The sequence below is a fragment of the Drosophila takahashii genome, chromosome 3R, assembly GCF_030179915.1.
Source record: "Drosophila takahashii strain IR98-3 E-12201 chromosome 3R, DtakHiC1v2, whole genome shotgun sequence".
NCBI lineage: Eukaryota > Metazoa > Arthropoda > Insecta > Diptera > Drosophilidae > Drosophila > Drosophila takahashii.
The window spans coordinates 30620413-30648099 of record NC_091681.1 but is presented as its reverse complement, the minus strand read 5'-3'; the positions used below and the strand labels follow the sequence as shown (position 1 = coordinate 30648099).

Genomic DNA, 27687 nt, shown 5'->3' with positions numbered 1-27687 from the left:
GCCACTTAAATAATGCACAAATTACGCTGGCTTAAAGTGAATTTTTCCCCCAATTATGCAGTTTTATTTTTATGCTTTTCAAACCACACAAAAAAAAGATACAATTTCAATTAATTTTAAGCTCTTTTTCGCATTTCGTTTACCTTTTTCGGATATGGAAATTTGATTTATCAATGGCTTAAAAGAAGGGGTTAAAGTGAAAGGGTTTTCTGCAGGGCTCATAATTTGGGTTTAGAGAACATTAGATGGGGATTAAATTCAAAGAAGCGTGAGTTATTTCCACTAGAAATGCCAGCCAACTGGAAGAAGAGACAAAAGCTGTAGATACCCAAGGAAATTATTTTATATCCCCTCCTTCCCTTCCCCAATTTTTTTATTTTTATAGGGGAAGTTATTACTACATCCATAAATTCGAATAATATATTTTTTTAATGTCCTTAACGATGCCTAATCCCTTTGAATGGTTCTAGCCGAGCTCTTTCTGGGGATGGGCTGGATAATTTTCTTTATGTTTTTCACTTCCTCAAGCCGAGTTTTCTCCATCTCGAATTTCAGCAATAAACTTGCTTCGAACACAATATATGATATTACCTTTAATTATCCCCTTTTTGCCGAGATTTCTCCACCTCATTGACAATGCACGCCCCCAAAAACCGAGTTTACCGATCTCAACTGATCCCATTGGCCATTTATACTGATAACCACATCGAATATCTGCCGGGTATCGTAATTCAAACTCAAATTATATGGCCCTCGTTACCTGCCCCGAATTCGTTCGGTTTGTCATCTTAAATTTCCCCCGATTCGGGACGCGGTATTCGGTAGGCTTCTCTTCTCGATGAATGAAAAGAGCAAAGACAAAAGCCAAATCCTGATTGTAGAGCTAAAGCTGTAGCTGAATCTGAATCCGAATCCGATTCCAAGTGCAAACCAAAGGCAAAAAAACACTGCAAAAAAAAAGGGTTCTTGAAAAAAAAAATGTTAAAAAATATTTAAAACAACTAGTATTCATATATGATTTTACTTTATAAACCTTAAAAAAATAAATTTAAATACTTTACCTCAACATTAGTTCCCACCAACCCCTTATCTATAATTTAATTAAATTTTCTGTATGATTAATTGATATTTTCCCAGTGCAGAGAGCGCTCACCTTCGAAGATAAAATATCTGAAGAGGCGGAATCGGAATCTTCTGCCTTCTGTGTGTCCTACCTGAAGAACTGGAATTCGTGCCGCTGTTGTTTTTATTTTCGGCTTGGTTTCTTTTTTTTTTGGTCGGATCCCAGTTCGCATTTCCCATTGTTCATTGATCTGTCTGCCACCCCTTCCAGTTTTTTTTGTGAAAAGGGTCGAGAGTTTTGGGATGCGTTGACAACCCAGGCATTCGGCGGCAACCGCAACGAAGCTGATCAGATTACATAATGTGACATAATTAATTTCGAAATTTATAAGAAATCCGCGCCAACCGATAGAATCAACATAGAAGGGCCCAACTTGGGATATTAGTTAGTTAGTTGACGGACTTTTTTGTTTTTTAGGGCTCTTAATCGCATTTGGGTCATCGAACACACACGTGTAGGCACGTCGCTTTTTTCCGGCTAATTTTCTGCTATCTTCAGTGAGAAGATCGCGTTCTTGTATCTTTTTCCCTTATTTTACATGGGCTGTAACTCATTTCAGCGTATTTATTCTTTCGTCGTCGTGTTGTATCTGCCGGAATATAAATCAAGCAATTGCCCTGGTCACCAGAGACAGAACACATATGTCTTCTTGCCTTTGCCCCTCCGAAAAAGTTAAGGCACCTTAAGGTCGCACAGCTTTGTCTGGTATCTGTTATAATTTTATTTTATTTATCGCTGAAATTGAATCGTCTGCAGGCACGGAGACAATGAGACATTAACCCAATAAGCAGGGTGCCGCAGATGGAAAAGGCGAATATTTTTCTTAATGTACAAAATGTGATTCCGTTGCCCTGAGAAGATTGAAAATTTAAGTTGAGACAATCAGAAATGATTAACGATTTAAAAGGCGAATTTATTTAATTAAATCAATGTAAAACGTGAGTTTAATAGTCAATAAAGATTAATACTTAGAAAAGCCTAAAGCTAAAATAAAATAATAGTTTGTATTACAAATTTTTCCTTAGTTTTGTAATTCCTCGCTATACATTTTATATATTTTTCCTTTGTTTTGGCATGAAAACTTCGCATTAGGGAAGTGCATTAAATCCCGTCCGATTCTATCTGAAAAAAAACTAACACGAAATTTTCAATTGAGATGCAAATGATCAGAGAGCCATGTTATTTGCAGTTGTTTTTTGTGTTTATTGTTTTAACAATTCAATTTGCATAAAAATTCAGACGAAAATAGAGGGAGATTGAGCCAAATTGCGTCATGGCATTGTTTAATTTATTATATACACGGTGGAAATCACTCTCCCTCTCCTTCTCTCTTGATGAGCTGTACGACCCAATTTGCAGCGAACCGCAAATTCCTTGGGGGGATTTCGCAGCTATTTCTACTTGTTGATGGCACTACCTTACCCCCTCCCACCCCAATCTTCCCCTACTTATTTGCTGTTCGGACCGATAAGGTTCAATCAGCTAAAACTTGAGCTGCTCAAGGATGCGAGTGCCATAAAATCCCAAACAATATTTACCATAAGTAATAAAAATGCGAGTAAATTGCTTTTTTAAGCTCAAGTAAATCAGAGACTGTGGCCGGACTCGAGAGTCTGGTCTTGGTTTTGTCTGGTGTAAAATAGGGAGACTAAGAAAATACCCTATAACTCTAAGTGAATATCAATTCTGATAACTTCTTTTAGTTAGCAACTAACTTTCCTGATCTTGGTTTTAAAAATCTTTAAAATGGTCTAATATTTCATAAACTCCTAGATAAATTACTAATGAAGGCACATCCCAAAATTAGATACGGAACCCCCTACCAAATAAATGTTTAAAGCATTTTATTTAGCAAATGTACCCAATATACCCCCTAAAAATACCGGGTATACCCGCAAAAACAAAAACAGTAAATGGAACAACGAAGCGGCGGCGGCAACAAAGTTTGTGTTCGATAAGGGGGGCAGTCCGCAAACCCTGAAGGTTGTTCGGACTCAAATATATGTGCTTGCTGCTTATTATATGATATTTTTGTACAGTGGGGCACATATCACTAGGCGCACATATGTTTGAGCAGTGCGCAGTACTTTGTGTAATTTGAAATAGTGGCAATAAATAATCGCGGACGGATGCCATTTGCGATTGTTCATATGCGGATCGGATCTGTGGATACTATATAGCTATATAGCAATGTTATGTTGTCCCAGGACGTGACTTATGCGCTTTTCTCATGTATTTGTTGTGTGTGTGGGGGGGGGGGGGTTGGGTACCAAAAAAAAACCATAAACCTTGTCTGGGGCACATAAAAACCTCAAGTTTCCCGCCTGCCAGGGGCGTGGGTGTTTTTCATTGAGGGATTGGGGGAGCGACAAAATTCCACTTCGTTTCGGTTTTTATGCAGTTTTCATAATATGCATGTGCATAAGTTTTCGGAACCCCAGTGGCTAATGTTTTTTGGGCATTAAAAAATCAAACAATAACAATAATTATGACTGCCGGCTTATATTTTTTGTTGCCACCTTCGACAATGCATCTTCCTAGTTTTGGTGTAATTGTGTCGTAAAGATCTTAGCATAATTGCTTTGGACTAATATCGTGAAATTCACTTATGTAGTGTATGTGGCATCGTTAAACAATTGACCGAACTGAAATTGTAGTAGTTTTCGTTGCGTTTTTGCATTTCCCGTTCGCTCGCAAAAGCAAAACGACCGAGTTCATCGCTCCAATTCAATGAAATGGACTGAACTGGGCGAACGGTGGAGGTTACATACCTGTGTATATCTGTAAAAAAACAAATATGTATGGAAGAGCGAGAAAATATATATATATATTCCGATCTCTCCGATCTTTGCGATAGTTTGTGCTATTGACTCTTGGCCAAGGCAGCAGATCAGATAGCGAAAACTTCATCATCGTCAGCATCCGAAGTGCAGTATTCACTCAACTGAAAACGATGATCGCTGATCTCAGCTATCTCGTAGATCTTGAGAATATAGTGCAGGTCAGATAAATATGATTTGGGAATAAGAAAATAAACATGGGAAATCGTTTCGATAAACTAAAATATATTTTGAAACCAAAATATACGAGTATTAATAAAATTGTATATTCGCAGATCCTGAGACTATATGAGGTTATGAAAATAAGCTTGACAGGGTTTAGTCTTGCGAACTTGTATGTTTGTCTAACAAACAAATAAGAACAAAAGAAATTTTTTTTTTTAATTTTTCGCTACTACAGTAGCTATAGTCACGATAAAAAATAACCAAAACAAAGCCTGTGATTCAGCATTTCAAATTAATTTATTTACTTAATAATGTCTTAATTATCCAATGATTGGTTGATGACTTCATTACAAAGCGCTTAATAGAATAATTAATTGAGCGGGCAATTCATTAATCAACTTAGGTGGTGTTAACAATTTAAACTCGATTAAACTGGAATTTAACCTATTGAGTTTGGAAAAACTATTTGCATGACCAGCGGTGTGTTTGTTTTTTTCGGAACATTTTATCGAATTCGAATTTACAATTATTTTTTTTGTTAGTGTGCCAGATCTTTCCATTCAATCAACTCTCTTCCTCTCTTTCTCTTACACATTTGAGAAAAACGATGCCAAACATCCGTTGTGCGAAATATAAAAAGAGGAATTAAAAGCAGATAAATAGATTAAAAAAGGAAAACAATGCAAATTAATGTGAACACGGGGGGCATTAAGCATTAAATACATTAAAAGTCAAGCAACTAGCGGCTAATTACAAATTGTACCGGCATGTTGCACATAAAAAACAACAAAAACAACAATCGAATCTGCGAAAAACATCAAAAGCAGCAAAGGCAACAACTGAAACAACAACACTACTCAATGCAATTAGTCAAATTCACCAACAACAACAACAACAGCTAGAGATGACGAATGCTGCCTTGTATTGTTGCTGTTGTTGTTGCATTATTTGATTTGCCATGCGAGCAGCGCTGCCGACGTCGCATTTGATGAGCGCCGGCAGAGGAATGAGTGCAATGCACTCAGCCAGCGTGCGGGAGCGAGACGGGTAGAGCCGGGAGCGCCAATAGTGTGCGATGGAGCGAGCGATAGATGAAACAGAGATAGTGGGAGGGCGAGGTGAGAGAGCAACTTGGGGGGTTGTGCAGCTAGCTAGTTTTTAGCTAATAAAAAAATACATTGTTTTTAAATTTTCTAAATTTTAGAAATCATTTTTAACTAACCTCGAATGCTTCAGGTTCGTTTTAAGATTTAGCAAATACATGTCAAATGTTTAGAAATATCTTATATCTAAACGCAAATTCTTCAGATTTTTATTCTACTTTTACTAGGTCAAAAACGTATAACAATTTCAGTTTAAAAAAAAATTTTAAAACAATATCTGTTCTCAAAAATAGGCAATATTTAAAACCTTACAATATTCTAACCGCGAATCCTTGAGATTTTATTTTATATCTCGACTTTTATCTTTGAGATACTTCATTGTATCTTTATTCAAAAAAATCTATTTGTAGCTCTCTCAATTTAGCTATTTTTGTAATCTATGACATGAGTGCGGAGCACAGCTGATGTAGTTGTAAAACAAAAAGCAAAATTGTTAAGCGCTCTTTTCTCTCTCGCCTTCTGTGATAATGGCAGCGCACAAAAAAAAGCACAAACGTAACAACAAAACATTTGACGGGGCGACTGCCCAATAGCAAAAAATGTGCGATAGGTCGGAGTTTTCATGTGTGCGCCGCGTATTTTCCGCTGCTTTTTCCTCTTTTTTTGCCGCTTGTGCTTCTTTTTTTTGCATGTTTCTGCTGTTGCTAATTGTTTGCGCTGACTGCAATTTGCATGTGTCGCGATTCGCGAAGTTTATTGACCGCTCGGCGTGGGCAGCTCAGCGGCAGCGCAGTCGATGTCGGCAGCAGCGCCTCTGGCAGCACGCCCAACTATTTATAGATAAGAAAATGTGGCAAGCGGAGGCAAAAAGCAACTGAAAATACACAAAAAATACAAAAAAAACAAATAGGAAAAACAACTAAAACTAAGCTAGTTGCGCAAGCCATTAAAACACTAAAAGAAATTGCAGTCACACTAGGAATTTCACTCAAGTGATTCGAGGAAATTCGAAAATGAATTCCTGGGAAATCTGACGCATTTTCCTTCAATTAACATTTTAATTAAATTTCTACTTAATCAGAGGCTATACGGAATTTTAAAAACAAAGAAAATGGAGTAGGTAAATGTAATCTAAAAACTTGAGACGCGAATTCTTTAGACTCATTGTTTATGAGAAGTTTTATTGAATATTTTTGGAAAGCCTTTTAATTTTTAATTATATACACTTTGAAATACACCATTAATTAAAAATATACAATTTAAATTATATTTATTTTAATTAAAATGTACAATAAAATGAATATTTTTTCCATATTGGCTTACTTTTACGTTAAAGATGATCACATCGCTCAATAAAAAGAAGAAGCTGCAACATAAGATGTTGCTGACCGGATGTTGCACATTGCAGCATTGCTGAATTGCAGCTGTTGCTGCTTTGTTTTTGTTGTTGCAATCATAGCGCAAATGAAGCAAATATTTGCTGTTAACAACTTAATGCGCTTGTCGCCGCTGCACCGCCGCCACCTGCCCCGCTCCCTTTTCCGCTGATTATGCGCCTCAATCAACAGCAGCAGCAGCAAAAACAACAAGAGCAACATCAGCAATGTTGCTGCTGCACTTCATAATTTCTGCTATCTTGAGCTTCGCTTTTTATTTCAGTTTTAATGCAATTAACTTGGCACTTGTCTGACTTTCCGTCTCAGTCTTTCTGTCTGTCTGACTATATATATATATATGTTTTTTGCACTAGACATCGGTTGACAATATTCATTCCCCCTTTTTCAGACCAAGTCGAGTGGGCCGGCTGCTTTATGGTCAGCTAATGCTGTTTTTATCTCTTTTTCTTGGCCAAGATTTATTTTATTGTTATTGGAACTTTCAATAAAAGTTGCCCGTTGCCGTGGGTTTCGCTTGCGGAAAGAGAGGGAAGTCAAGTCGCAGAAAGAGACGGCCAATCTGGGAATCTGAGCTCCTTCACCAGCTGAAGCTGTTTGTCTGATTAATTCGCCATTAAACTGTGATTAATGTTGTTTATTCTGCGGCAACTTATTAGCTAAATGTGTTAATTATGAGTGTCGATTGTTCGGATTACAGCATTAGCACATTTTTTTCTTGTGTGTTTGCAGTAAGGGAGATGTAATAGTTTAGTAATTACAGTTGGAAAAAATAAATAGAGATTATAGAGATAAAAAGATTGTTTGTCTAAAACACAAATAATAGCTTATATTGTGAGTAAATTAAAAAATCATGGAACCTCCACTACATTTGCAACGCTTTTGGCGTTGTAATGTCATAATTAACTGCCAATTATTATTCATATTTATCGTGTTCGCGATTTTCCCGCCCGCACTCGACACCAATTATCGCCGTCTGAACGATCGATGATCAGAATCCCCATATCACCGTATCTCACCCCCGCAATAAAACACGCACTCTGGCAAATGAATTCATGAATAAATCAGACTCATGCTCGAAACTCAGACGCAAATCGTCCTTCACAGTTTGTTGGCAATTTGCATTTGCCATTTTTGTCGTCGTTCTCGCTGTCGTCGTCGTCGCATTTTCATCACTTTTCACACCAAACATTTAAATGCGAAAATCAATTAAAAATGTTTGCTGCGGGTAAAATGACGATGGAGGGGGTGTAGTACATAGTAGTTGCTCTCGAGGTTTTCATGGTAATGACCGACGAGCGGAGTGTCCATGACAAAAATGCATAAATAACAAAGGCAAACAGCGGCAAACAAAAACGACAGACAGCCGAAAGAGATGGCAACAAAGGGGGGTGAAAGAGACATACTTTGGAAATAAACAATAATGATTAACGTCAAATGCGTAGAAATCATTTAAATAGCAAAGTGTTTGTGCCACTAGAAGAATTTTTAGTAGCAGGATAAAAAAAGCTGGAATATTTATATTAACAAGTATTTACAAAAAAAAATCCTATAAACTTAATTTTGCAATTTTTAAGAAATTACATTTTTTAATTACATTTTAGTAAGATCTTAACAAAAACCTATATAAATTGGTATTTTAAGCACACCCAACTCCTAATTAAATATTTTAATCAATACATTCCTCGACTTTAAGTAATGCACTTGGCAGGGCATTTATCGGCTATTGGATATATTCCCATCTATTGGCAGCATTGAGTTTGGTCACGACTTGGGCGACATGTGACACCCACGGTGAATAAAGATCGAAGCAGATCAGAACAGAGCGCGCAGCAAATTGTACTTACATTTTATGTGTTCTGCTTTTTTGCATTTGTTCTTGAAAAGTTGCAAATGTCTGGCGGCAAATTAATTGCCAGTTTGTGTATACCATACTTATATATCAGAGGGGCAAAAGGGGGCGTGGCTGCATAATTACAGGCGCTGACAAACGGACAAACGACGAGACGGACAGCAGACGACAGACAAAGCGGGGCTTGACTGTAATTTGACCTTAATGAGGTTGGCCGCTCAAAATGCATTTTAATTACAAGACACGAATAAATGGCACATTGATGTGGGCACAATGAGAAATTATTACAATTAAATATTTTACACAAATGTTCAAAAAATTAACTGACAAAATTAAAAATGGAAAAATATAAAACAAAAATGTTTTAAATTGGGAAAGTTCAGATTTTTTTTTTTTTAAATAACAATTTTTTTTGCTCTATTTCAAAGCTTTAAACAATTTTTTTTCCAGTGCTTTGTAGAAGATAGACCAAGTTTATTACCTTTTTATAATTTGTACCTACGAGACAGAAATTTGCATATTTCACTTGCGTGTTTTGGTATTCGCTTCAATATTATTTCCTCACATCAAGAACTGGGTCAATGTCGGGAAATCCCCTTCACCTCAAGAGCACTCCCCTAAATTGTTTCCCCTTCGCTTCTAATTAGACATTCGCTGACATTTATGAGGCGGCCATAAAAATGTTTGCCCGTGTTTGGCCAGCTGATTGTTGATGTGAGCGTTGAATTTATGACGCGCACTGTACGGGTCAGCCGCATGGCTGTTTTTTTTTCCATCTTAGCCGCACAAAACAATTGGCCACAAAATGTGTGTTTACGGCTACTACTTGTTTTTCTCTTTCCTATCCCATAGACCTATAAAGGCAGTTGGCTGTCGGCCATTTGGGTTGCTGGCTATCTTTTGCCGGCCATCTTGCTTCCATGTAGGCTTTGCACATTTGTCAAATTGATTGCGAAATAAATTCGAGTGCGGGATTTCTTCATTAGTCGCCGCCAACTGCGCTGCAGTTGACATTGTCCGAAGATGATGCATGTGGCAAGTGGCTAGAACCGCACGGATAATCTGCATAATTTAATGCTGAATTATAGACTTTGTATAGTCTGCGAGGGGGTAAAGCAAAGAATAGAAGAGAAGAGGACACTTGACAATTAATGGGTAAATAAATTTTGTGCCTATTCGGCCAGCGATTCCTTAAAAGGAGATTCGCTTTTGTGGGTTAAGCCTTGAAAGCTGGCCATGGCTACCACTTTAAAGATGTAACTTGATAGAATTTTTAATGGTAGTCTACCATTTATTTCTTTGGCTATTTATGGTGATCTTTAAAGATTTTTTCATATGTTTATTTTGTATTTAATGGGGTTTCTACTTGTAGAATTTTCTATATTTATGCAAAACCCTTATCTCTCATATTCCCACCTTGCCTTTTAATTAATCACAATTTTCCCGTTCTTATCTCATTGCAGGTATGTTCCACGACAGACTTCCTATATAGATCTATATATTCAATGCAATCGTGAGTATAAAAAGCGGCAGTTGGAGACAAAACGATGAATCAAAACCCGCTCGTTTGACTTTTTTTTGTTTTGTTACCCACACAATCATTCTGGTTCCCATCTGTGGCTAATTTGCATAATAAGCGCACAGCTGTTAATTAATAACGGGCAGCTGCCTAAAAAAAAAGAATCGTAGACCTTCGGCTGGAGATCAAAGACAGCGAAATCGAATCGAAATTATGAGAGATTTGCTATTTAGGCCGCTTAGGCAGTCATGGGTTAATGCGGACCAATTTGAGTGGGTGGAGTTGCTCCATGACGCTCTGAAAAAAAAGGAAAACCGCAGCATTTCCGTCTTGGATACAAAAAAAAGACGGGGGTATTCCTGTGGCAAATCACTTAGGTGACTGCAGACGTGCCACGCCCCCCGCCCCGGCAAACCGTTTACAAGCTGTAAATTTGGCCAAGAGAGTGGCAGAAGAGGGTTAACACCAAAGGTGGAAGAGGGGGGCCGACCAGGTAAACTGGCAATTTTCAAATTTGCGATCATCGACAGGCGCCACCAACGCGCAGCGTCAACTAGACACTGAAAAAAATACCCGTCGATAAAACAGATTTCAGAGAAAAATACATAAAATTAAAGTAGCATTTTAGTAACCAAAATGTTAAAAAAAAAGATAAAAACATTGTTATTATTTTTCTAATATTTTTTAAAGCTCCCTCATGATTTTTTACTCAAAGTGCAACATCGCGAGTTGCAAGTTGCCGGTGTGCCGCCGCCAAAAGCGGCAAATGGCAAAATGTTTTGCAATTTTCGCTGCATTTGCAGACAATAAATTGTTGGGCATTTAATTTGGCCATCGCACAAGGTGGAGTTTTTGGTGGCCAAACAGGGGGGGTGAGTGCCGGGGGGAAGTGGGAGTGCCCCAAGCCAAAAGCCATGTGCAACAAACATCGGCTATCTCCCTCTTCTGTTTGCGCCAAGTAAATTGATTTGTTGCGGCTCTAAAGGCACGCAGTCAATCAAGCGCGAGTGCTACAATCTCTCTGAAAAATCTCAAAGCCCCCAACTCCCCCGCCTCTGTCTCCCGAAAAGGGGGCCCCCATGGGAGGAAGAGGGGGGCAAGATGCCACCGGCACGATAAGAAAATGTTGAGCAACATTGTTGCCAATCGACAAGAAATTGCACTTAAAATTCGCGCGAAAAACTAAATAGAAATAAAACGCTTGTTCAGCGCTTTTTTTGATCCGCTGCCTCGAAAAAATGGCTAAAAATGTCGAGTGCTTGAATGCCAAAGTGAGCTAAGCAGCTGAGTGAATGTGTTGCCGTACTGATTAGGGGGTATATATCTTTATTTATGGGGTTTGTGTTTAATTTTTGAGAAGTTATGCAATCTATTGCCACATTTGCTAGAAGAAGCTATAGTTTCAGAGATCATTCTGTTTAAATTAAAATTTTGCTTATCTTTAAATGTATATAAAAATTCAATAATTGAAATATTGTTATTTAATTTTTAAAATATTTAAAAATTATTTACTTATCGAAGGAGATTAACTTAATAAACAAACCATTTTTATATAATCTTGTTTTGTAAATACAAATATTTTGTTTGGTATGTCAAACAAATAATTCAAATAGTTTCGATACCCAAAATTTTTTTTTGGTATTAGCTATTTATTTGCCAAGACCCCCAACATTGTTTGCAAACCTAATGTTATTCCACCCCTTACTATATGTCTGAATACCTTAACCCACTCAACTTAGCTTTTTTGTGGGCTTTTAAAGGAGCATTTGTCACAGATATTACGCACAGTTGGTAAAGTTAGTTGGCCTAAAGCCACACGGTTCTTCCTGCTCTTAACCCCCCAAAGCCCTCATCCCATTTAACCACTGAGATGCCCAAAGTTTTTGGCATCGTGCGGTGTCATAATCGCCCTCCCTCTCTCTCTCTTTCTTTCCAACTCCCTCACACATGTGAGTGTGCATACGTGCCAATTGTTGTTGCATTTGCCTCTACTGCATTCGCTGCCTTCGCCTCTGCCCTGCCTCTGCCGCAGTCGACGTCGGCTGTTGTCGTTTGGCCGCCATCGCAAATAATCTAATGTCAGATAGTTTTGCGGTCGCTAACCCGCCTCGCTTCGACTGCGACGTCGACTGAGGCAGCGACTGCAACTGCAACGGCAAATGCACTAAAATGTAAGTGTGTGTGAGTGAGAGGAGAGCGGCAGAAATCGAGAAAATAGCACAATGCACGCACTCGATTACCTTCCATCCCGCTCACACTCGCACATTGTGCAATTAGTTGGTGCGCTGATGAATGCAAATTAGAATTAAGACCGCACAGTGGAGCCAAAAATAATGCCCACAAGGGGTCATCATAATAATGATCGAGGGAAGACATGTTAAGAAATTTAGATCTGTAAATTAATCTTCAAATTTAATATATACCAAGATTAAATGGTAAAAAAGTTCCTGATTACTAGGCGGATACTTAATATTCAATTTTAAATTTAACTAGAAAGCAAGACAACATGGCGGATACTTAATATTTATCATTTGTATTTAATTTGAGTGCAGGGAAACATGAAAAAATAATTTATTTTATTAAAATATATATTTTTTTAATTAAGATTAAGATTTTAAGACCTTTGATCCACTGTATCCCGTCTTGGTTCTCATGTAAGCGATATTTAATCTGCCATTTGGTTGCGCTTGAGCGTCTCTCCTTCGTCGCGTCGCCAAGAATGTAAGAATGTGGCTCTAAAAACCGAGAAGCCTGGCCATAAAAGCAAACAATTGTTGACATCTGCCACACGCTGCTATATGGTATATGTACCGCTCCTTTTGCCCCGCTACTTTTTAAAAAACCCCCTTCCCACCATTCGCTTCCTTTCGTTTGTCAGCTTGTCAATCAAGTGGTCGTCTTCCACAATTATCCATTCTAATGACAGCGAAAGACAGAGACAGCCAGTTCAAAAGATGGCTTGCACATGTTTCGCTTTGACAAAATGCCAACAAAAATGCCAGCCCAGCATATGCGGCACTTAAATAATTCTCAAAAAATACAGAAACCCAAAAGAAAACTTACGAAAAAAATCAAGATGTAAGAAATGGCGGGGAAAAAGCATACGGAAAAGTAAAAAAATTTTGGTTTACTATTTTTCGGTGTTTATGTGAAAACATGTTTAAAAAATAGCACAGTAAATAATGCGGAAGATCGATACTAAAAAAAATGATATTTTTGAATTATTTGGAAAATATTGAAACAAAGACACGTAGTAATGGTTTACAATTTTAAAATATTTAATTCAAATTATTTTAAGTAATTAAAGTATAATTCTGTAAAGCCCTGTATTCCTACTGTGATTTTTACTGTGCTCTCAAAAAGTTTAAAATACATTTTCTGCTTGTGTGGGCCATAAACGCCGAGCAACACCTACTTTTGCTTTCAGCATTTTTTCAGTTAACGTTTTTATAGCGCGCTGCCTACACTAACCTATGACAATAATTAGCTGAGCAAACAAAATAAAGGGAGATATGGCACACACAAGTATCATGCATATATATATCTACAAGAGAGATAGAGAAAAGAGCTTTGTTTGTTTAATTTTTGATATTTTGGCAGGACAGCCGCAAAGTAGGCAATACACAAACATTAATTTAAATTGCAGTTCGTTGACTTTTCCGCCGCCTGTTTGACTTTGTAAATTTGAATCGACGACTCTCGGCGCTTTTCCATTTTCATTTTCCATTATCTCTAGTCTGCCGAAAAAAAGGTTGTGCAATTTTCCCCTTGGGGGCTAAAAACACCTACCACTTTGAGCTAAGTAAACGTTGGCTGCCGCCGTTGCCGTGGCTTTCTGATGAATGGTGTTTGGCCAAGAGCGAAATTATCATCATCAGCGTGGCTCTTTAAGCGGACCAACTTCAGGATGAGCCTGCCCATGGGACGTATGCGTAATATTTTGCTTGAATCGCCTCTAATTAATAATGCAAATCGCTGCAGATCAGCGATAAGTTACAGCCAGCTAGTTGCAACAACTCAATTACCAACAGCTGCTGCAGTTTTTTCTCCTTGGGGGCACGAGCGTGTGGCAAGCTTTTTTATCGGGAAAAGGCGATCTGAAATAACGCCCATAAAGAAGCAGAAAAATACCAAGCATTATTTACGGGCCCAGTTGAAAATTATATGTTTGCTGATTTCTTTTCAGCATTGAATAAACACCAATTGGCCATTTATAAGTACAATCTAAGTTGTCGAAGAAAATCTCATATGTTTTTACGAATTAGAATTTCGTTAAATATTAATATGTTTATTTACATACCTAAATTTTAAATCTTTCTAGCATTAATTTTTAATGCTAGCTAATATTACAGTAAATAATACCTTGCAAATGTTTATGCTTCTCATTAAATCCCTTTTTAATTAAAAAGAAAACCGCACATGCCATCATTATTATATTTGACTGAGTGCATTTCCCTTTCTGCTCCAATCAAACGTGCTTACTGGCTAAATTATGAGGCGTTTTTAATGGCTTCCTTCATTTGCAGTCCCAGATTTTTGTTCGCTTTCAGTCGTCTTCATCGTGTTGCTCGTAAAAACGGCAAAAAAAATGCCTTTAAATAGCAGGAAGATGTGGAGAAATCGACTTGCAGTCTGTGCCAAAAGCCAAAAACTTGCACTTCAAGTGAGTCTGCCGTTGAGTTGAGTTCGTCGACGGAGTGCTTTGCGGGCTTTTCGCTTTATATATGCACATTTCTGTTCATTCATAAGCGAAAACGGCTGTCGAAACATGCTGATGATGCTGCTGAGATGTTTGAAGTGCCTTTGATGCTCATTTCGTTGGCGTTGTTGGAGAAATGTAAAATTTATTTTAAAACTGGCGAGGGGTCCGCCTATTGATTTTTACGACCAGCCAAAGGTAAAGTTCATCGAACTGCCGAACGGGCACACACATGGTCTCGAGTTCGTGTTCCTACCTGCGAAAAAAAAATCGGACCCTCACATGCATATTTTTTCATTAATTTTGGTCTCGAGTTTAGGCGGCAATTAGTCGCATCCGTTGGCTCGCTCGCATAAGTAAATAAATTTTGTTTAATTTCATTTTATTTGCTCTCGTGTTTGCTGGCAAATCTTCAACTCCAGACTTTGTAGAGTCATTGACCAACTTCAGTCCCTAATATATCCCCCTCTCTTTCCGAGGGCTGCTACCCGTCTCTTTCCTTTTTTTCCCTGGTGTCCACTTTCTTTTTTTTTCTGTGTTTGGTTTTCGTAGGGACAGAGGAGCCTTTCATGTCTGTTTAACTTATTTGACATGGGTCGAAAGAGAGCTTTCGAGAGTGAGAGGGGCTCCACTCACAGTATACCCATCTCTTTCTAGTCGTCTCTGTCTCATGCTTTCTCTTTCTACAGCCATCCTGGGGCAGTCCATTATGTGCCGGCTTATTTGTTTTAATATTCGCTGCTCGTTTTCTTGCTAGTTTTTGGCCAAAGTCCTTTGCATATCGGGTGGGGATAATGGGGTATATATATAGTATATATCCCTCTACATCTCTTCTTCTTCTTGGCTTATCGTTAACAGCACATTAAAGGATTTCAATGCCTTGGGCTGGTGGCAAACATTTTGTGCACCACAAACATTTTGCTTATTGACTTTGTTGCCACTTTGACGCCTTATCGCCCATCTACATGGCTATATCTTGTTGGTGCTGCCGTCTGGATTTCTGGATGTCTGCCGTCCAGACAGAGAAAAGGGGGTACAATATATAGTATGGGATGTGGAGGGACACGAGGCAGACAAACATTTCCGCTCTGCTGGCCGCCTATGGTCACGTGCCGCTGTCGGGATTTAACTTGCTCTTCGATTTGGCTTGTCGGGGATTTCACTTCCTTTCAGCCATCAAGGACACAAGTTGTCAGACGCAAATCAATAAGCTTAACCCCAGATTTGTAGAAATTTCAGGGGTTAATTGATAACTAATTTAATTAGAAATCTTACGACATAACGAAATACAGTTTTCCTTAAATTTAAATTCTTTAATATATAACCCTCTTCTAATTTCAACTATAGTTTCTTATAATTTATAAATTTTATTAAGTACTTACCTACCTATTCCTTAAAACTTCACTTTTTAGTTCACCATCTCTAAGTTTAAACCTTAAATATTCCCTAACCAATCCAAGTCTTTCATTCGCTCGCTTAAATATCATTAAACTAATCCATCAGCGCAGTTCAATGATGGATTTCCCTTCAGAAGCATCCTACCTCCCCGTACTCCCCGTCATTATCTCTTTTGTCTGCAATTCAATCAAAAATTTGCCTTGGCTTTGCGCAAAAACAATTGAGTTTGTCTCGGCTTGAGTGGGCAATGGATTGGGTTTAGACTCACGCTTAAGAATTCTCCTCCTGGCCATCCTGGCACTTCCCTTTACCCTTTCTACCTAGATCCTGGAATCCTGGACACGCCCAATTGTGTTTTTGGCATTGTCGCGGGTTGTGTCTGACAACAACTCTCGGCAGACGCCACTTGTCACGGGTCCTCTTTCCGTTTTGAAACTTCCAAAGTTCAGCGAAGGTTTTCTTTGGAAGGATAGTCTTCTATATAAAAGGTGTCTTTCCTTAAACACAGTAAAAAACGGTTTCCAAAATATAAAAAATACATTTTAGCCTGAAAAGTATTTATTAATTGGACCAAGTTGAGATCAAGAAAAATGTTTTCTATATGTCCGATGGATGTTTATCAACTGTAATATTGATATATTATATTATTTATAAATTATCAGGCTTTTTATTTCGAATTTTTATTTGTTATCAACATTATTAAACATCATAGTTATATATTATATCAAGAAAATAGTTTGATAAATATGGTTCAGATATTCTATTTTAAATCAAATTTTCTTCCGTGTAATTTTCCTGCATTTTAAGTGCTCGCTGCGGCTCCTTCTAGGCCACCTTCAGATCCTTAACTTCAACCTGCCCAACCCATCGCTTGTGTTAATGTCACTTGGCAAACTTTCGCTGCATCGTCGTCGTCGTCGTCGCCGTCATTGTCTCATGTGCCTCCTCTTCTATAGAATCCTGTAGAATCCTGCCATCCAAAACTGCCCCCCCTTCGATTTGTCCTGGTCGTTATCTATTGCTGGCAACGACAGGCAGCATTGATTTAATGACATTGATGGGGCGCCACTCCGCCCCTACAGACCCCTCTTTTTGTTCCCCCACTTTATTCTCCTCTTGATGCTTTATTTATTGATTTAACTTTGCAATATCGCTGGCATATCCTTTCTCTCGCTTTTTTTTCTTTATTTGGCGCACTTAACGCGTTTTTGTATCCTTGAATGGATTTCCTTTTTATTTCTGCAGCGCCGGCAAAATTTATGCGCTGCCTTTGCTATCAGCCAGCTCCTCTCCTTTGATCCCTAAGCTTCTTTTAAATAAATATCCAAAAAAAAATCAAAAAAAAGGAGCGTAGTTGAGCAGTGCATTGAACTTGTCCTTGCAGCACTTGCCTTTATTGCCTTTTATTGGTTTTTGATTTGTCTTTTACCTTTTATTTTTTGCCTTTGCACTTAAGTATTGTTTTGTTATTTTCTGTTCATTAGCCATAAGCAGCTCAAGTCGAATTGGGAAAATCTCAGTCGACGGGAGTGATTGCAAAAATTAATTAACGAAAGGCCACGCCTCCTTTCCTTTTGCAAAGGCCATGATACGCCCTTTTCATGTCTTGTGTCTGCTGAATTTTTTGTGAGCTCTGCAGAGCCCTTTATTTATTTATTTCGGTATTTCTGTATTTCGGGATTCATTTAGGGATTCACTGTCTATCATTCTGGGCGAGTGTAATGAAATTATCCTGCGTGCTTCAAATTCTCTCTTATCCCCCGAACGAGTTCAAAATTCGTCCTTCAATCCCGAACCGTGACTGAATCCCGAGCCTTATGAAAAAATAAAAAGCACCAGACGAACGAGAGTCGCCTGCAATTTAATTACTCTGCGGTTTGCTGTTCGGAAAACTCTGTTTGCTTATATACGTATGTGCGGCTATCCGTTGGCTGGGAGCCCAGGAATTTGCTTTTCATAAAAGGAGAGTCAAGCACCTGGGCAACTCAAACTCAAACTCTAACTAAACTGACCCTCACACACACATGACGTCTGACCAATGCAATTTGTAAGCATTTTTGTGCCCCCAGCCCAACTCAGCTCGAATGTTCGTTAGTTTGATTACCCCAAAATGGAGATATGGAGTTGGAAAAGGACCAAGGGGACTGTGTGGAGTGGTATCCTGTCGGACCGCCCAAAACATATGCAATGAAAAATTCAGAAACGCAATCAGAAAATTTACCCCGAGTTGATAGCACTTTGAACTTTAAGCCATTATGAGAGAAAAAAAAGGACATTGACAAAAGCTGTGGGCCAACAAACCAGCGAAAGTTAGCCGAGGAGTTGTGGCAAAGGGATTTCACCTCTGATGCAGGGAAAGAAAAAATATCTTGGATTTATTTAAAGGTGTCTAAAGAAATGCAACAAAAATTACAACTGCTTTTGGAAGAATTTAGAGAATTATTTAAAGCTAACATAAAGTTTAAGCTATAACTATGAATATAGCACTCGAACACTAAAAAAACCAAAGCCTTTGGATTAAAAATATTTTCTAGCATACTTTTAGACACCTTCGTAAGTGACTTAAAAAAACTTGGAGGTTTCCTTCTCCTTTAAGATAAATATGTAAAATACATATAACTTAATATTTCAAATTAAAAATTTCTTTAATTTTTTTGGCTTTATAGCCTTGATTTTTTTTTAAGTGCATTGCCCGCGTTCGTGTTGCTGGCCATGTGCTTTAAATCATTTTCATTTTCAGCTGAGCGCTGACAGCAGCTGTGGCTGTTGTTCCGTTTGGATCCTCCTCCTGTCTCGCAGGTCCTGCCAGGTCCTGTCTTCCAGCTCCTGCTGTCTCCCAACTCCTCCGCCAGGACTCTTCGCTGTCCTCCATCTGTTCCTTGGTCATTGTCCAGCGCTGATTTCTGTTTTTGGCTGTTCAACTTGGCTGCTCGTTCGTTTCTCCTGCCGTCTGAGCCAAAAGCACTTATCGCACCTTGTTTAGTCAGTTAAACTGTCAACTTGGACGAGCGAGCAGTTTTTGAATCCCTCACTCCCACAACTCACTCACTCACATTTTCCAGCCATTTCCACGCTTTTCTTGATTAATTGCAATTTGTGTGCGCTGTGTTGTTGATGAAGTTTTTAGTGTCCAACAAAGTGCTTTATTTTCAAAAGGATCCTGCTGGGCGGAGGGTCCTGGCTAATTATTAATGTAAATGTTTTCACTTTTAATAGAAGCTCAGCCGCGCCCTCTCTGTCTGGGTCAGTTTTTTAGTTTTTAGGGGGTGGTAAACTCTTAATTGCCGTTAAACATGCAGCTTACATGGCCATTGGCCAGCAGCTTTAAATTGAAGAGAATGGTGGGGGGTGGTGGTGGGGGAAAAACGACTTTCCATTTCGCTGGAAAATCCCCCTCATTTCTCCGTCTGAATTGTGGCAGGTGTCATTATCCTTGCGGCTCATATGCGAGACGACGACGAGGACGAGGACGAGCTTGTGCTCTTTAATTAGAAATGCTAATGAGCCAAAGCTCCCAGCCAAAAAAGCTACTTAGCGATGTTAGTGACACCTTCGAAAGTGATTCAACCGCAAGTCGTGGATTTCGATGGCATATATAGAGAGCATTGTCTCGGTTTTCTTGTTCTTTTGTGGCACGATTAGCGCTCTTGATGAGCAGCACAAAAGTTGATATCATCGCCATATCATCACATGAGTTTGAGTAAACAGTGATGGGTGAATGCTTCGATTTAAAAGGGAGATCGGAGAACTAGTTCTTTAAAAAATTATAGAAAATATTTAAAAAAAAGATAAGTAGATTCATGTTTTTTGGAACAAATATATAAAAATGTTTCTTCAAGTTTAATTTCTCAGGCCCTTCAACTAAAGTTAATCATGCAAAATAAAGCTAAAATCCCAATATTAATTTCGATTTAAGCCCAAATTGATTAGATCTTGTAAGAGCAGATTTTCCAAAATAAATGTCTGTATTTTATATTGTACTTCTTGGAACCTTTGGAACCGGTTCCCCCTTCGGAAAGTCCTTCATATCCTGCGAGTGCCAAATAAGCCCTCATTGAGGTGCAGCCACAAGGACCCTCGTCATTTATTGGCCTTTAAAGCGGCGTCGAGTGCAGTGGCTTCTATCTCTGTCTCTGTCTGTCTGTCTGTCCAACTGTTTGCCCATCTCTTTCACACTCCCGTCTGTCTGTCTCTTTCACTTTTGGTTTGTGTGCTGTATTTTCTGGCTAAAAGGAAGAAAAGGGAGTGGGAGTGAATGTGGTGTCGGGGATTCGAGGTTTTTAATGTCGTGTTTATTTTGACATTTTCATTATGTGCGTATCTTGTTTGTGGTAGAATGTGTGTGTGTGTATGTGCATATATATTCATTCATTGTCTGCGTCTGGCTGCGTTTTTTATGGTTGCCACCCAACCACCAACCCACCTTCTTATTTTGGCCTTCACTTGAGCTTTTGTTTCGAGTCAAAACCCCTCTTTTAATTATATTATTTTGAACCTTTAACCTGGAAATGTTAAAGTTTTCCCAACAGAGTTGAATGCATTTGGTTTCTTGTTTTTATTTTGGGTTGGCAGAGACTTGCATTTGAAATGGAATTCTTAAAAAGTTTCCTTCGCAGTTTGCCTATCGAGTGTCCTTTTTGGCCAGAAAGGAAAAAGTTTACCGTCTCTTTTGTTTTAATCAAACTTTGGACGGTTCTTCGTGTTCTTTTTTTCTTCTGTTTTCCCAGCTTATAACTTTTCCCTGAGGTTAGAATTTCCACGCTTTTCCTCTTTTGTATTGTAATTAAAATGCAGACGGTTGGCTGTCTTTGCTCCTTTTTCTTTATCCCTCTATTTACTATTTTTGCATTTCTTTCTTGCCAGCTTTTCTGTGTGGCAATTATAAAGATATGCTCCAAATGAGTTCCATTCCAAGCCATTTCTTAGTGCGGCGATAAAAATTACAGCAAATGAGGGGAGAGGGGGAAAAAGGCTAGGGAAAAAATAGAAAAACGCCTGGAAAAAGGCAAATTTAATTAGGTTCAACTGGGTTCCTCACCCTTTCGAGGCGATCAATTGGTGTGCAAATGCAAGCGTCTCCGTTTGTTGACTTCCACTTGGCCCTACTCTTATCTGTATTTCCCCATTTTCCTCCCCATTTCCCGCAACTATTTGCACTTCGAAATGGAGGCCTGTCCACCACGGGTTATATATGCCCGACTATTTCTGTTGTTGACAGCACTTATCGCCCCGGAGTTGGAAAAAAGTCTAGTTCGGTTGAGGTTCATTGATCCGTGGGTGCGATAAGAACTCGAGGGAACCACAAGTGGGTGCTTAACCCTAGTACGATAGTGATACGGTGAAGTTTTGAACAAGAAACTATGCAGGTAGTGGGAATTTGAAATTAAATTGGAATATATTTCTGGTTCTCAGGTATATTAAAAGGAAATATTTTCAAAGGTGTCTAAAAGTATGCAATAAAAAAGAAACCGAATTTTTTATTAATTGGTGTTAGCTTTTTAACTTTTTTAATATAATTAATTTCATAATTAATTATCTTTTTTAAATCTTAAGCTTGTTAAAATTTAATTGAGTTGACTTTATACCATACACACATAACGCATACGCACCGTTGCCCAGTTGATAAGCAGCTACAGCTAGCAACGTAGAACAAACAGAAACCCCTCGTCTTTGCTGTAAAACAAATAAAGGAGTGAGTTGCATCACCTCCCAAGTCGAAGCGATACATATGTTTGTTTGCCTTAAAGCATCAGGGGGGATTAAGTTAAGTGGAAGAAATTACACCAAAGAGGATACACTTACTCCTTCTCTTTGGGATCCCTTTTGGCTTTCCCCCGAGAGAAATGGCTTACAGTTCGTTTAGTTTTTGGCTGCTAATGTCGTGGGGATTAAGTTCGAATCAAAGCAATGTACTGTGACTCCGTAAAATGCAGCAGGAAAAAAATAGTGAAAGAGAAAAAAAAGGAACCCCGACGAGTGCCTTAAAAAATAATTAAACAATTAAGTTTAACAAGAGCACCATAATAAAACTATTAACTGCCACCGAATGCATTTAAATTGCTTGCTTAGCGAGGAAAATGCGGGGGCGTTCTGTTTGTTGGAGTATGCGGATCCAATAACCATCAATGTCTGGCGAATGTCTGGGAGATGCCTTTGAAATTTGCTTTTCATATCGAAATAATTGTTATGCCCGAGAATAAAGTTTAAAGTGAAGGACAGCAAGCCGGGGAAGAAAATAAAAATGAAAGGAAAAGGAACCTCGCGGCGGGATGCAGTTCAATAAACTGCGAAAAAAAGGCAAAAACAAGCTTCTTGCTCTGGGAGAAAAATGAAATTGGAAATTGCATTTGTTTTTGCCTTTCTGCCTTATACATAAAGCTCTTGGCCAATCGAAGAAAGCCATTATGCCACAGCACATTGAACGCACGATAAATAACGAGAGAGCGACCCAAAGTCCAGTCTATGGCAACACAAGGGCCAAATACAATTTATTTGCAAATTGATATTTAAAGGTCAGATGGATACTAACCGGCCAAGAGCAGCTTAGGGCCATCAAAAGCATTTGGCTAATGGCGAATGCAAAAGATGCAAAGCGTAAACATATATACGTATGTTTAGAGGGCGGAGAAATTAAAATTTGTTTTTGGAAAGCTTCCAGTGAAAGGAAAATTTTGTGCTTATGACAGGGGGACATCAAAAACTTGGCACAGGATATGAATAAGAGATGGGTTGGTTGGCAAAAAGTTTCTTGAACTCGCCAAAAAGTGTACGCAGCTTATCAAAAAAACATTTCGACTGGGCCGCCTAATGAAGTTATAACCCAGACAAACCCTGACTAGATATGCAAAGCTCTTTCCTCCTCCTCCTCCTCTTTATTTTTTTTTTTTGTTACTTTTATTTTGCAATTGTGTCGCGCATTTGAATTAAGTGCAAATGACATGAGATTTTCAGGGGGAAAACAATGCGAATAGCAGCTGCCTCTTAGCAACCCCTCGACAAGCTTTTAAGCCACTTCACAGTTGTACAACAGAGTGCAGTAGCACCCACCGCTTTTCCTCTTCCTATTCCTCCCCTCGACTTTTCCCTTTGACTTGGCTCCTGGCACTCCTTTTGCTTGTTTTTCCCTCCGTTTCGGTGCAGTTTTCATTGTCTGGCTTGGTACTTTTTGAATTTATTGAAATGTTTGTTTGTCTGCAATGCTTCTGCGTTACAGAGAAAATAACTTTGTATTTTAAGATGATTCAATTAAAAGTTGTGTTCTTTTAATTAATTTTAAATGAATTATTTCCGAGTTTCGGCTTTTGATTTTACATTTCTAGGCCAAACAGAAATCTCTGTAAAGTGATTCTTTCACAAAAATACGCCCAAATTTATAGGTATAGATATAGATAGTTAATGATACAATTAATTCTAGTAATTTCCCTAGATTTTCTCTGTGTAGTTGTTGCCTGGTTGCATTGTTGCTGGTTGCTTTTCACCGCCCCCCAATTTTCCACGCCCCTCGTTTTATATTTTCTTGAATTTGTTGGATCCTGCACAGCTGCGCCTGGCGGTATGCTATGTTTTTTCTTGTTGTTATTTGCTGCATTTGTTGTCGCAAAATATTATTACTCCATTTCATTTATAAAAGTGCTGCTGCCCCCTCTCCTCGGCTTTTTCCAACTGCAATTCCATTTCATTGTCAGTGTCTCGGTTTTGTGTTTTGTGTTTTGTATTTTGTGTTTGCCTTGTCGGTTGAAGGAAGTTATTGTGTTGTTGCTGGCTTGTCATTGGCTTTAACTCCTAATCCACAGGTCACATCTGGCCCATTGATCAAAGTGTCTTTCGGTGAGGAGACAGCAAACTTATTCCGCTGCTTAAATTAAGCACCTAACACCACGCCCACAATGGCAAACAAACCAAAGCAAAGACAGCCCACGGACGACTGTCAGTTTTGCCGATGACAATTTTCAAATTTATTCTGCCATTTCTTTTGTCTTTCGTGTGTGGCAAAAAACGCCTACGGATCTTCGCGAGGGGAAAAACCATTTAAAGCGCAGACAATTTTTCAATTTCCCCACTCATACTACACACACACACGATTGACAATTGAGAATAAACAATTTTTCCGGGTTAATAAAATAGTTTTTCCTCGCCGTTACGCCCACATTGACTAATGAGGAATTTTCCTGCTCTTTAAGCCAATGGAAAAAGGTAACTGAAGCGATGGAATGGGCGCATTTGAGGCTCACATGTTTGCTTACTGTCTGCACAAACACTCGGCGAAAACTCACAAAGGCGAATTGGAATATTAAACACTTTTATTAACTTTAGCATAAAGCTTAAAGGAGCCAAAAAAGCAAGGAAAAACAAGGAGGAGTGGCATGGAAAATTCTTTCGATGAAATATTTATGGCTGGCATTTTTAATGGATTAACAGTCTCTCTTTCTCGACTTCCGTCAGCACTTAAGCCAAGAAATGCCATTTAATTTAATGTGTTTATGAAAAGCCCAGCACTTGGAGCCAAAACTAAAGAGAATCGAATTCGAATTCAATTGAATTGTAGCAGTAGTTTCTTGAGCCCATTGTCTCTTGGACTTTTCGGATATTTGGGGTGTGGCGAGCGAAAACCTTTTTGATTTGTGGCTCCAGTGAGTTTGTGTGTTTTGGAGGAAGTGCTGCTGCCTGATTTATGCGTCCAAGGAAAGTGACAACTCAATGGCTTCATTAGTGTCCTCCGATAAAGTCCTGGATAAGGAATTCGATTCGAGAAAGTGTCGGGAGTTTATTGCACTTCGACTTTTGACTTTTCCAGCAGGGGCCATGAAAAGTTGTTGCGCTCTTGTAGATAATCTCAAATTTTGGCAATAATAATTTCATGCTTATAATTTGTTCAAGTTCCCCCAATGCGGTTTTTGCCCAAAACTTTCCACACGCGACTCTCATAAATTATGAAAAGGAGTGGAGGAGGTCCTCAATCCTTTGGCCCCGTCTGAGTTCATTCTCTGTTTTTGGCCAACGACCGTCATCTCAGAAGAACTCAACTGAGCGCAGATGAAATTAGCAAATCGTCACGTAGCCAACATGAAGAGGGGAAATATTTATGGCTCGAAACAGAGAAAAAAGTTAAGAATACTTAAAAGAAAGTCGATATTTGTGTTTATGTTTTAATAATATTAAAATGAATATGCGTGTATACTGTGCGTGTGGCGGCAGAGAGCAGGCAAATAAAATACATATGCTGTAAAATAAAGAGAGCATTTAAAAAGTTAATGTCAAAATTAAAATTATTTTTTCTGTGTAGCGAAAACCTAGAGAACAAGGGTATAAAAACTGCAGAAAGCCAGGCCAAGGATTTGATGGAATGTACGCTACATGTGCGTCTGCATCCTTTTTATTTCATTTTTTGGCCATGTTAAGAGCGATGGAGGAGAAGCAAAAGACTATGGCTGCAGTTGCCTGAGCTATCTGGGTTATTGTTATTGTCCGTAATCCCAGACACAAGCACCACTCACCCACAGATACGCACATTCTCCTCGAGCAATCAACTTAATTGCTTTAGCAACTCACCCCGAGATTTTCCGGCCGCTATTCGAGGGATTCTTTTGTTTAATGAGTGAAAATTGTGCCTCCTCGTATCGCTTACCCTCCTTCCTTTTCTCCTTCGGCATTCGGCAAACATTCATTAATCGAATCCGTTGTTTTGTAACAATGTTGGGAGTTGATTTTATTGTTGCCAAGATTTATGAGCTCTCCGTGTTTTGCCCCCAAGAAGTTGGCAAACATACAAACATTGCAATGTTGGCCCCGTGCAAATATTAATTTGTTGATTATTTAGCTGGAGAAGCGGAGGGGGGGAATCGAGAACAAAAAGAGTGTCATCTTGAAGCACAGTTCTGTGCAAATATTGGTAAGAGGTTTTAGCCTTTTACCTTACCCATTATTAAAAGTGCATTAAACCTGTCCCAGAAAGACATTCCTCGGCTGCAATTGATTGGCACTACGTGTCCTTTACCTTAATTCCCCTACATTCGAATGTCATTCTGGTAAATTATTCAACCTGTCCCCCCTCTACTTATATATGTATTTCTATATATACCTGTGTCTGAGTGCTGTTATTCCGTCTGGTCAGGTGCCGGACCATCGTCAATTACCCAAACAGAGTCACAAATATTCCCTCATCATTGGGTTAGTTGGCTCTGATTGGCGCTGGCTGGCGATTCCCAACTATTCCCACTTTAGTCATATATTTCGTGGATCCTTTCAACACCTTTTGGCTTTTTGACGGCTTTATTACCGGATTGTTTGGTTGGGGAGTGTGGTTTGGGTCCATCTGCCGGCTCGCCATATTGATTATCGATTTGGGAATTGGCCTGGTCTGTTTGGCTGACTGACTTAACTTGGCTATGGGTACACCCATATACACCTGGCTGTGTGTGCATTCAATTTGGGCAACGTGTTAGCCACTTTGGCTTAGACAACACGACGGAGTTACCCGCTCTGTTTTTTGCCCGGCACGTTTGGATTTTATGGTTCATTTGTTGGCGCTTAGACGCTGGCTGGTTGCTTCGTTTAGTCCCTCGGCAGACATATATTGGAAATGTTCATTGGACAACCACCTTGAAGTTGCGGGAGCAGTGGCTTTTAGGGTAAACAACCTTTCTTTAATTCGGGGTTTTTCCAATATTCTATGCTTATACCATTTAATTTAAATAGATAAATGTGAAGCCTTACCTTTTACTAATATTTTTATCATTTTTCTATATTTTCCAGATTGAAGACGAGGGCAACCATGGCAACGATGAGACTCGCCTATTCATTCTCTCCTCGCTGGCCCAATCCCAGATGAGCCGGGTGGCCTGCATTTTGTGCGAGGAGCCGCTGCTCGTATTCGATCGCTATCCACTGGTCGATGGCTCCTTCTTCCTGAGTCCCAAGCAGCATTCCAGCGGCTGCATTGAGGTGAGTAACGATCTGTCCAAAGATCCGACCCATGTCCTATACACAGAAAATATGGTGATCTATTTTATAATAATCTTGAGGGAATTTAATTCTTCAATATATTTTTCAATAGAAAAATTAGAACAATTTTTTTTATACAAATAATTTACATCTTATTACATAAAATAATTTAAATATATCCATTATTATAAAGACAAAGAAAACATTTTTTTTGAAAGTACCAAATGACTTAACGAGGTGCTTGCTACAAATATGACCTGAAATTTCTTTGCCCATCCTTAGTAATAGTTTTCTTTCCGTGTACCCATCATTTATTAAACGTCAAATGTGGCATGGCAACCTCTTCCACACCCACGACCATGCAGCTTTCACTCGCCCACGTGCCCCCGAGAACTTTCAGCTGCAATTAGCGGGGCGAACTGCTCCATCTCCTTCATTTCGAGTCGCCTCCGACCGCCAGCCACTCCTATTTTTCGTTTCTTTTTTTTCTGTATTTTCTGGGGACAGACAGGCAGACCCCGCAATTTATGACCCATTTAAGTCAGCGTAATTACGTTCAGCGCCGGAGAAAAACTGCAGTTTGCAGTTTGCACATTTTGCATTTCATATATAGAGGTACTGCACGCACGACCTACGTTTCCATGGGCTTTATA

The 27687-nt window shown here is 38.9% G+C and overlaps 1 protein-coding gene and 1 long non-coding RNA gene across 2 annotated transcripts in view; one reads left to right on the top strand and one right to left on the bottom strand.

Moving 5' to 3' along the window:
- LOC138913393 (uncharacterized) overlaps nucleotides 1-27687 on the bottom strand; it is a 63447-nt gene that overhangs the window by 18164 nt on the left and 17596 nt on the right. The window contains exon 2 of the long non-coding RNA XR_011419110.1: nucleotides 26807-27070. This is a non-coding gene — a long non-coding RNA (uncharacterized lncRNA). The remainder of the gene's footprint in view (nucleotides 1-26806; nucleotides 27071-27687) is intronic.
- Nucleotides 1-27687, top strand: part of heca (hdc homolog, cell cycle regulator) — an 87910-nt gene that overhangs the window by 52265 nt on the left and 7958 nt on the right. Inside the window, exon 3 of the mRNA XM_070217024.1 lies at nucleotides 26846-27034. Within this exon, the coding sequence (XP_070073125.1) occupies nucleotides 26846-27034 (189 nt within the window). The remainder of the gene's footprint in view (nucleotides 1-26845; nucleotides 27035-27687) is intronic.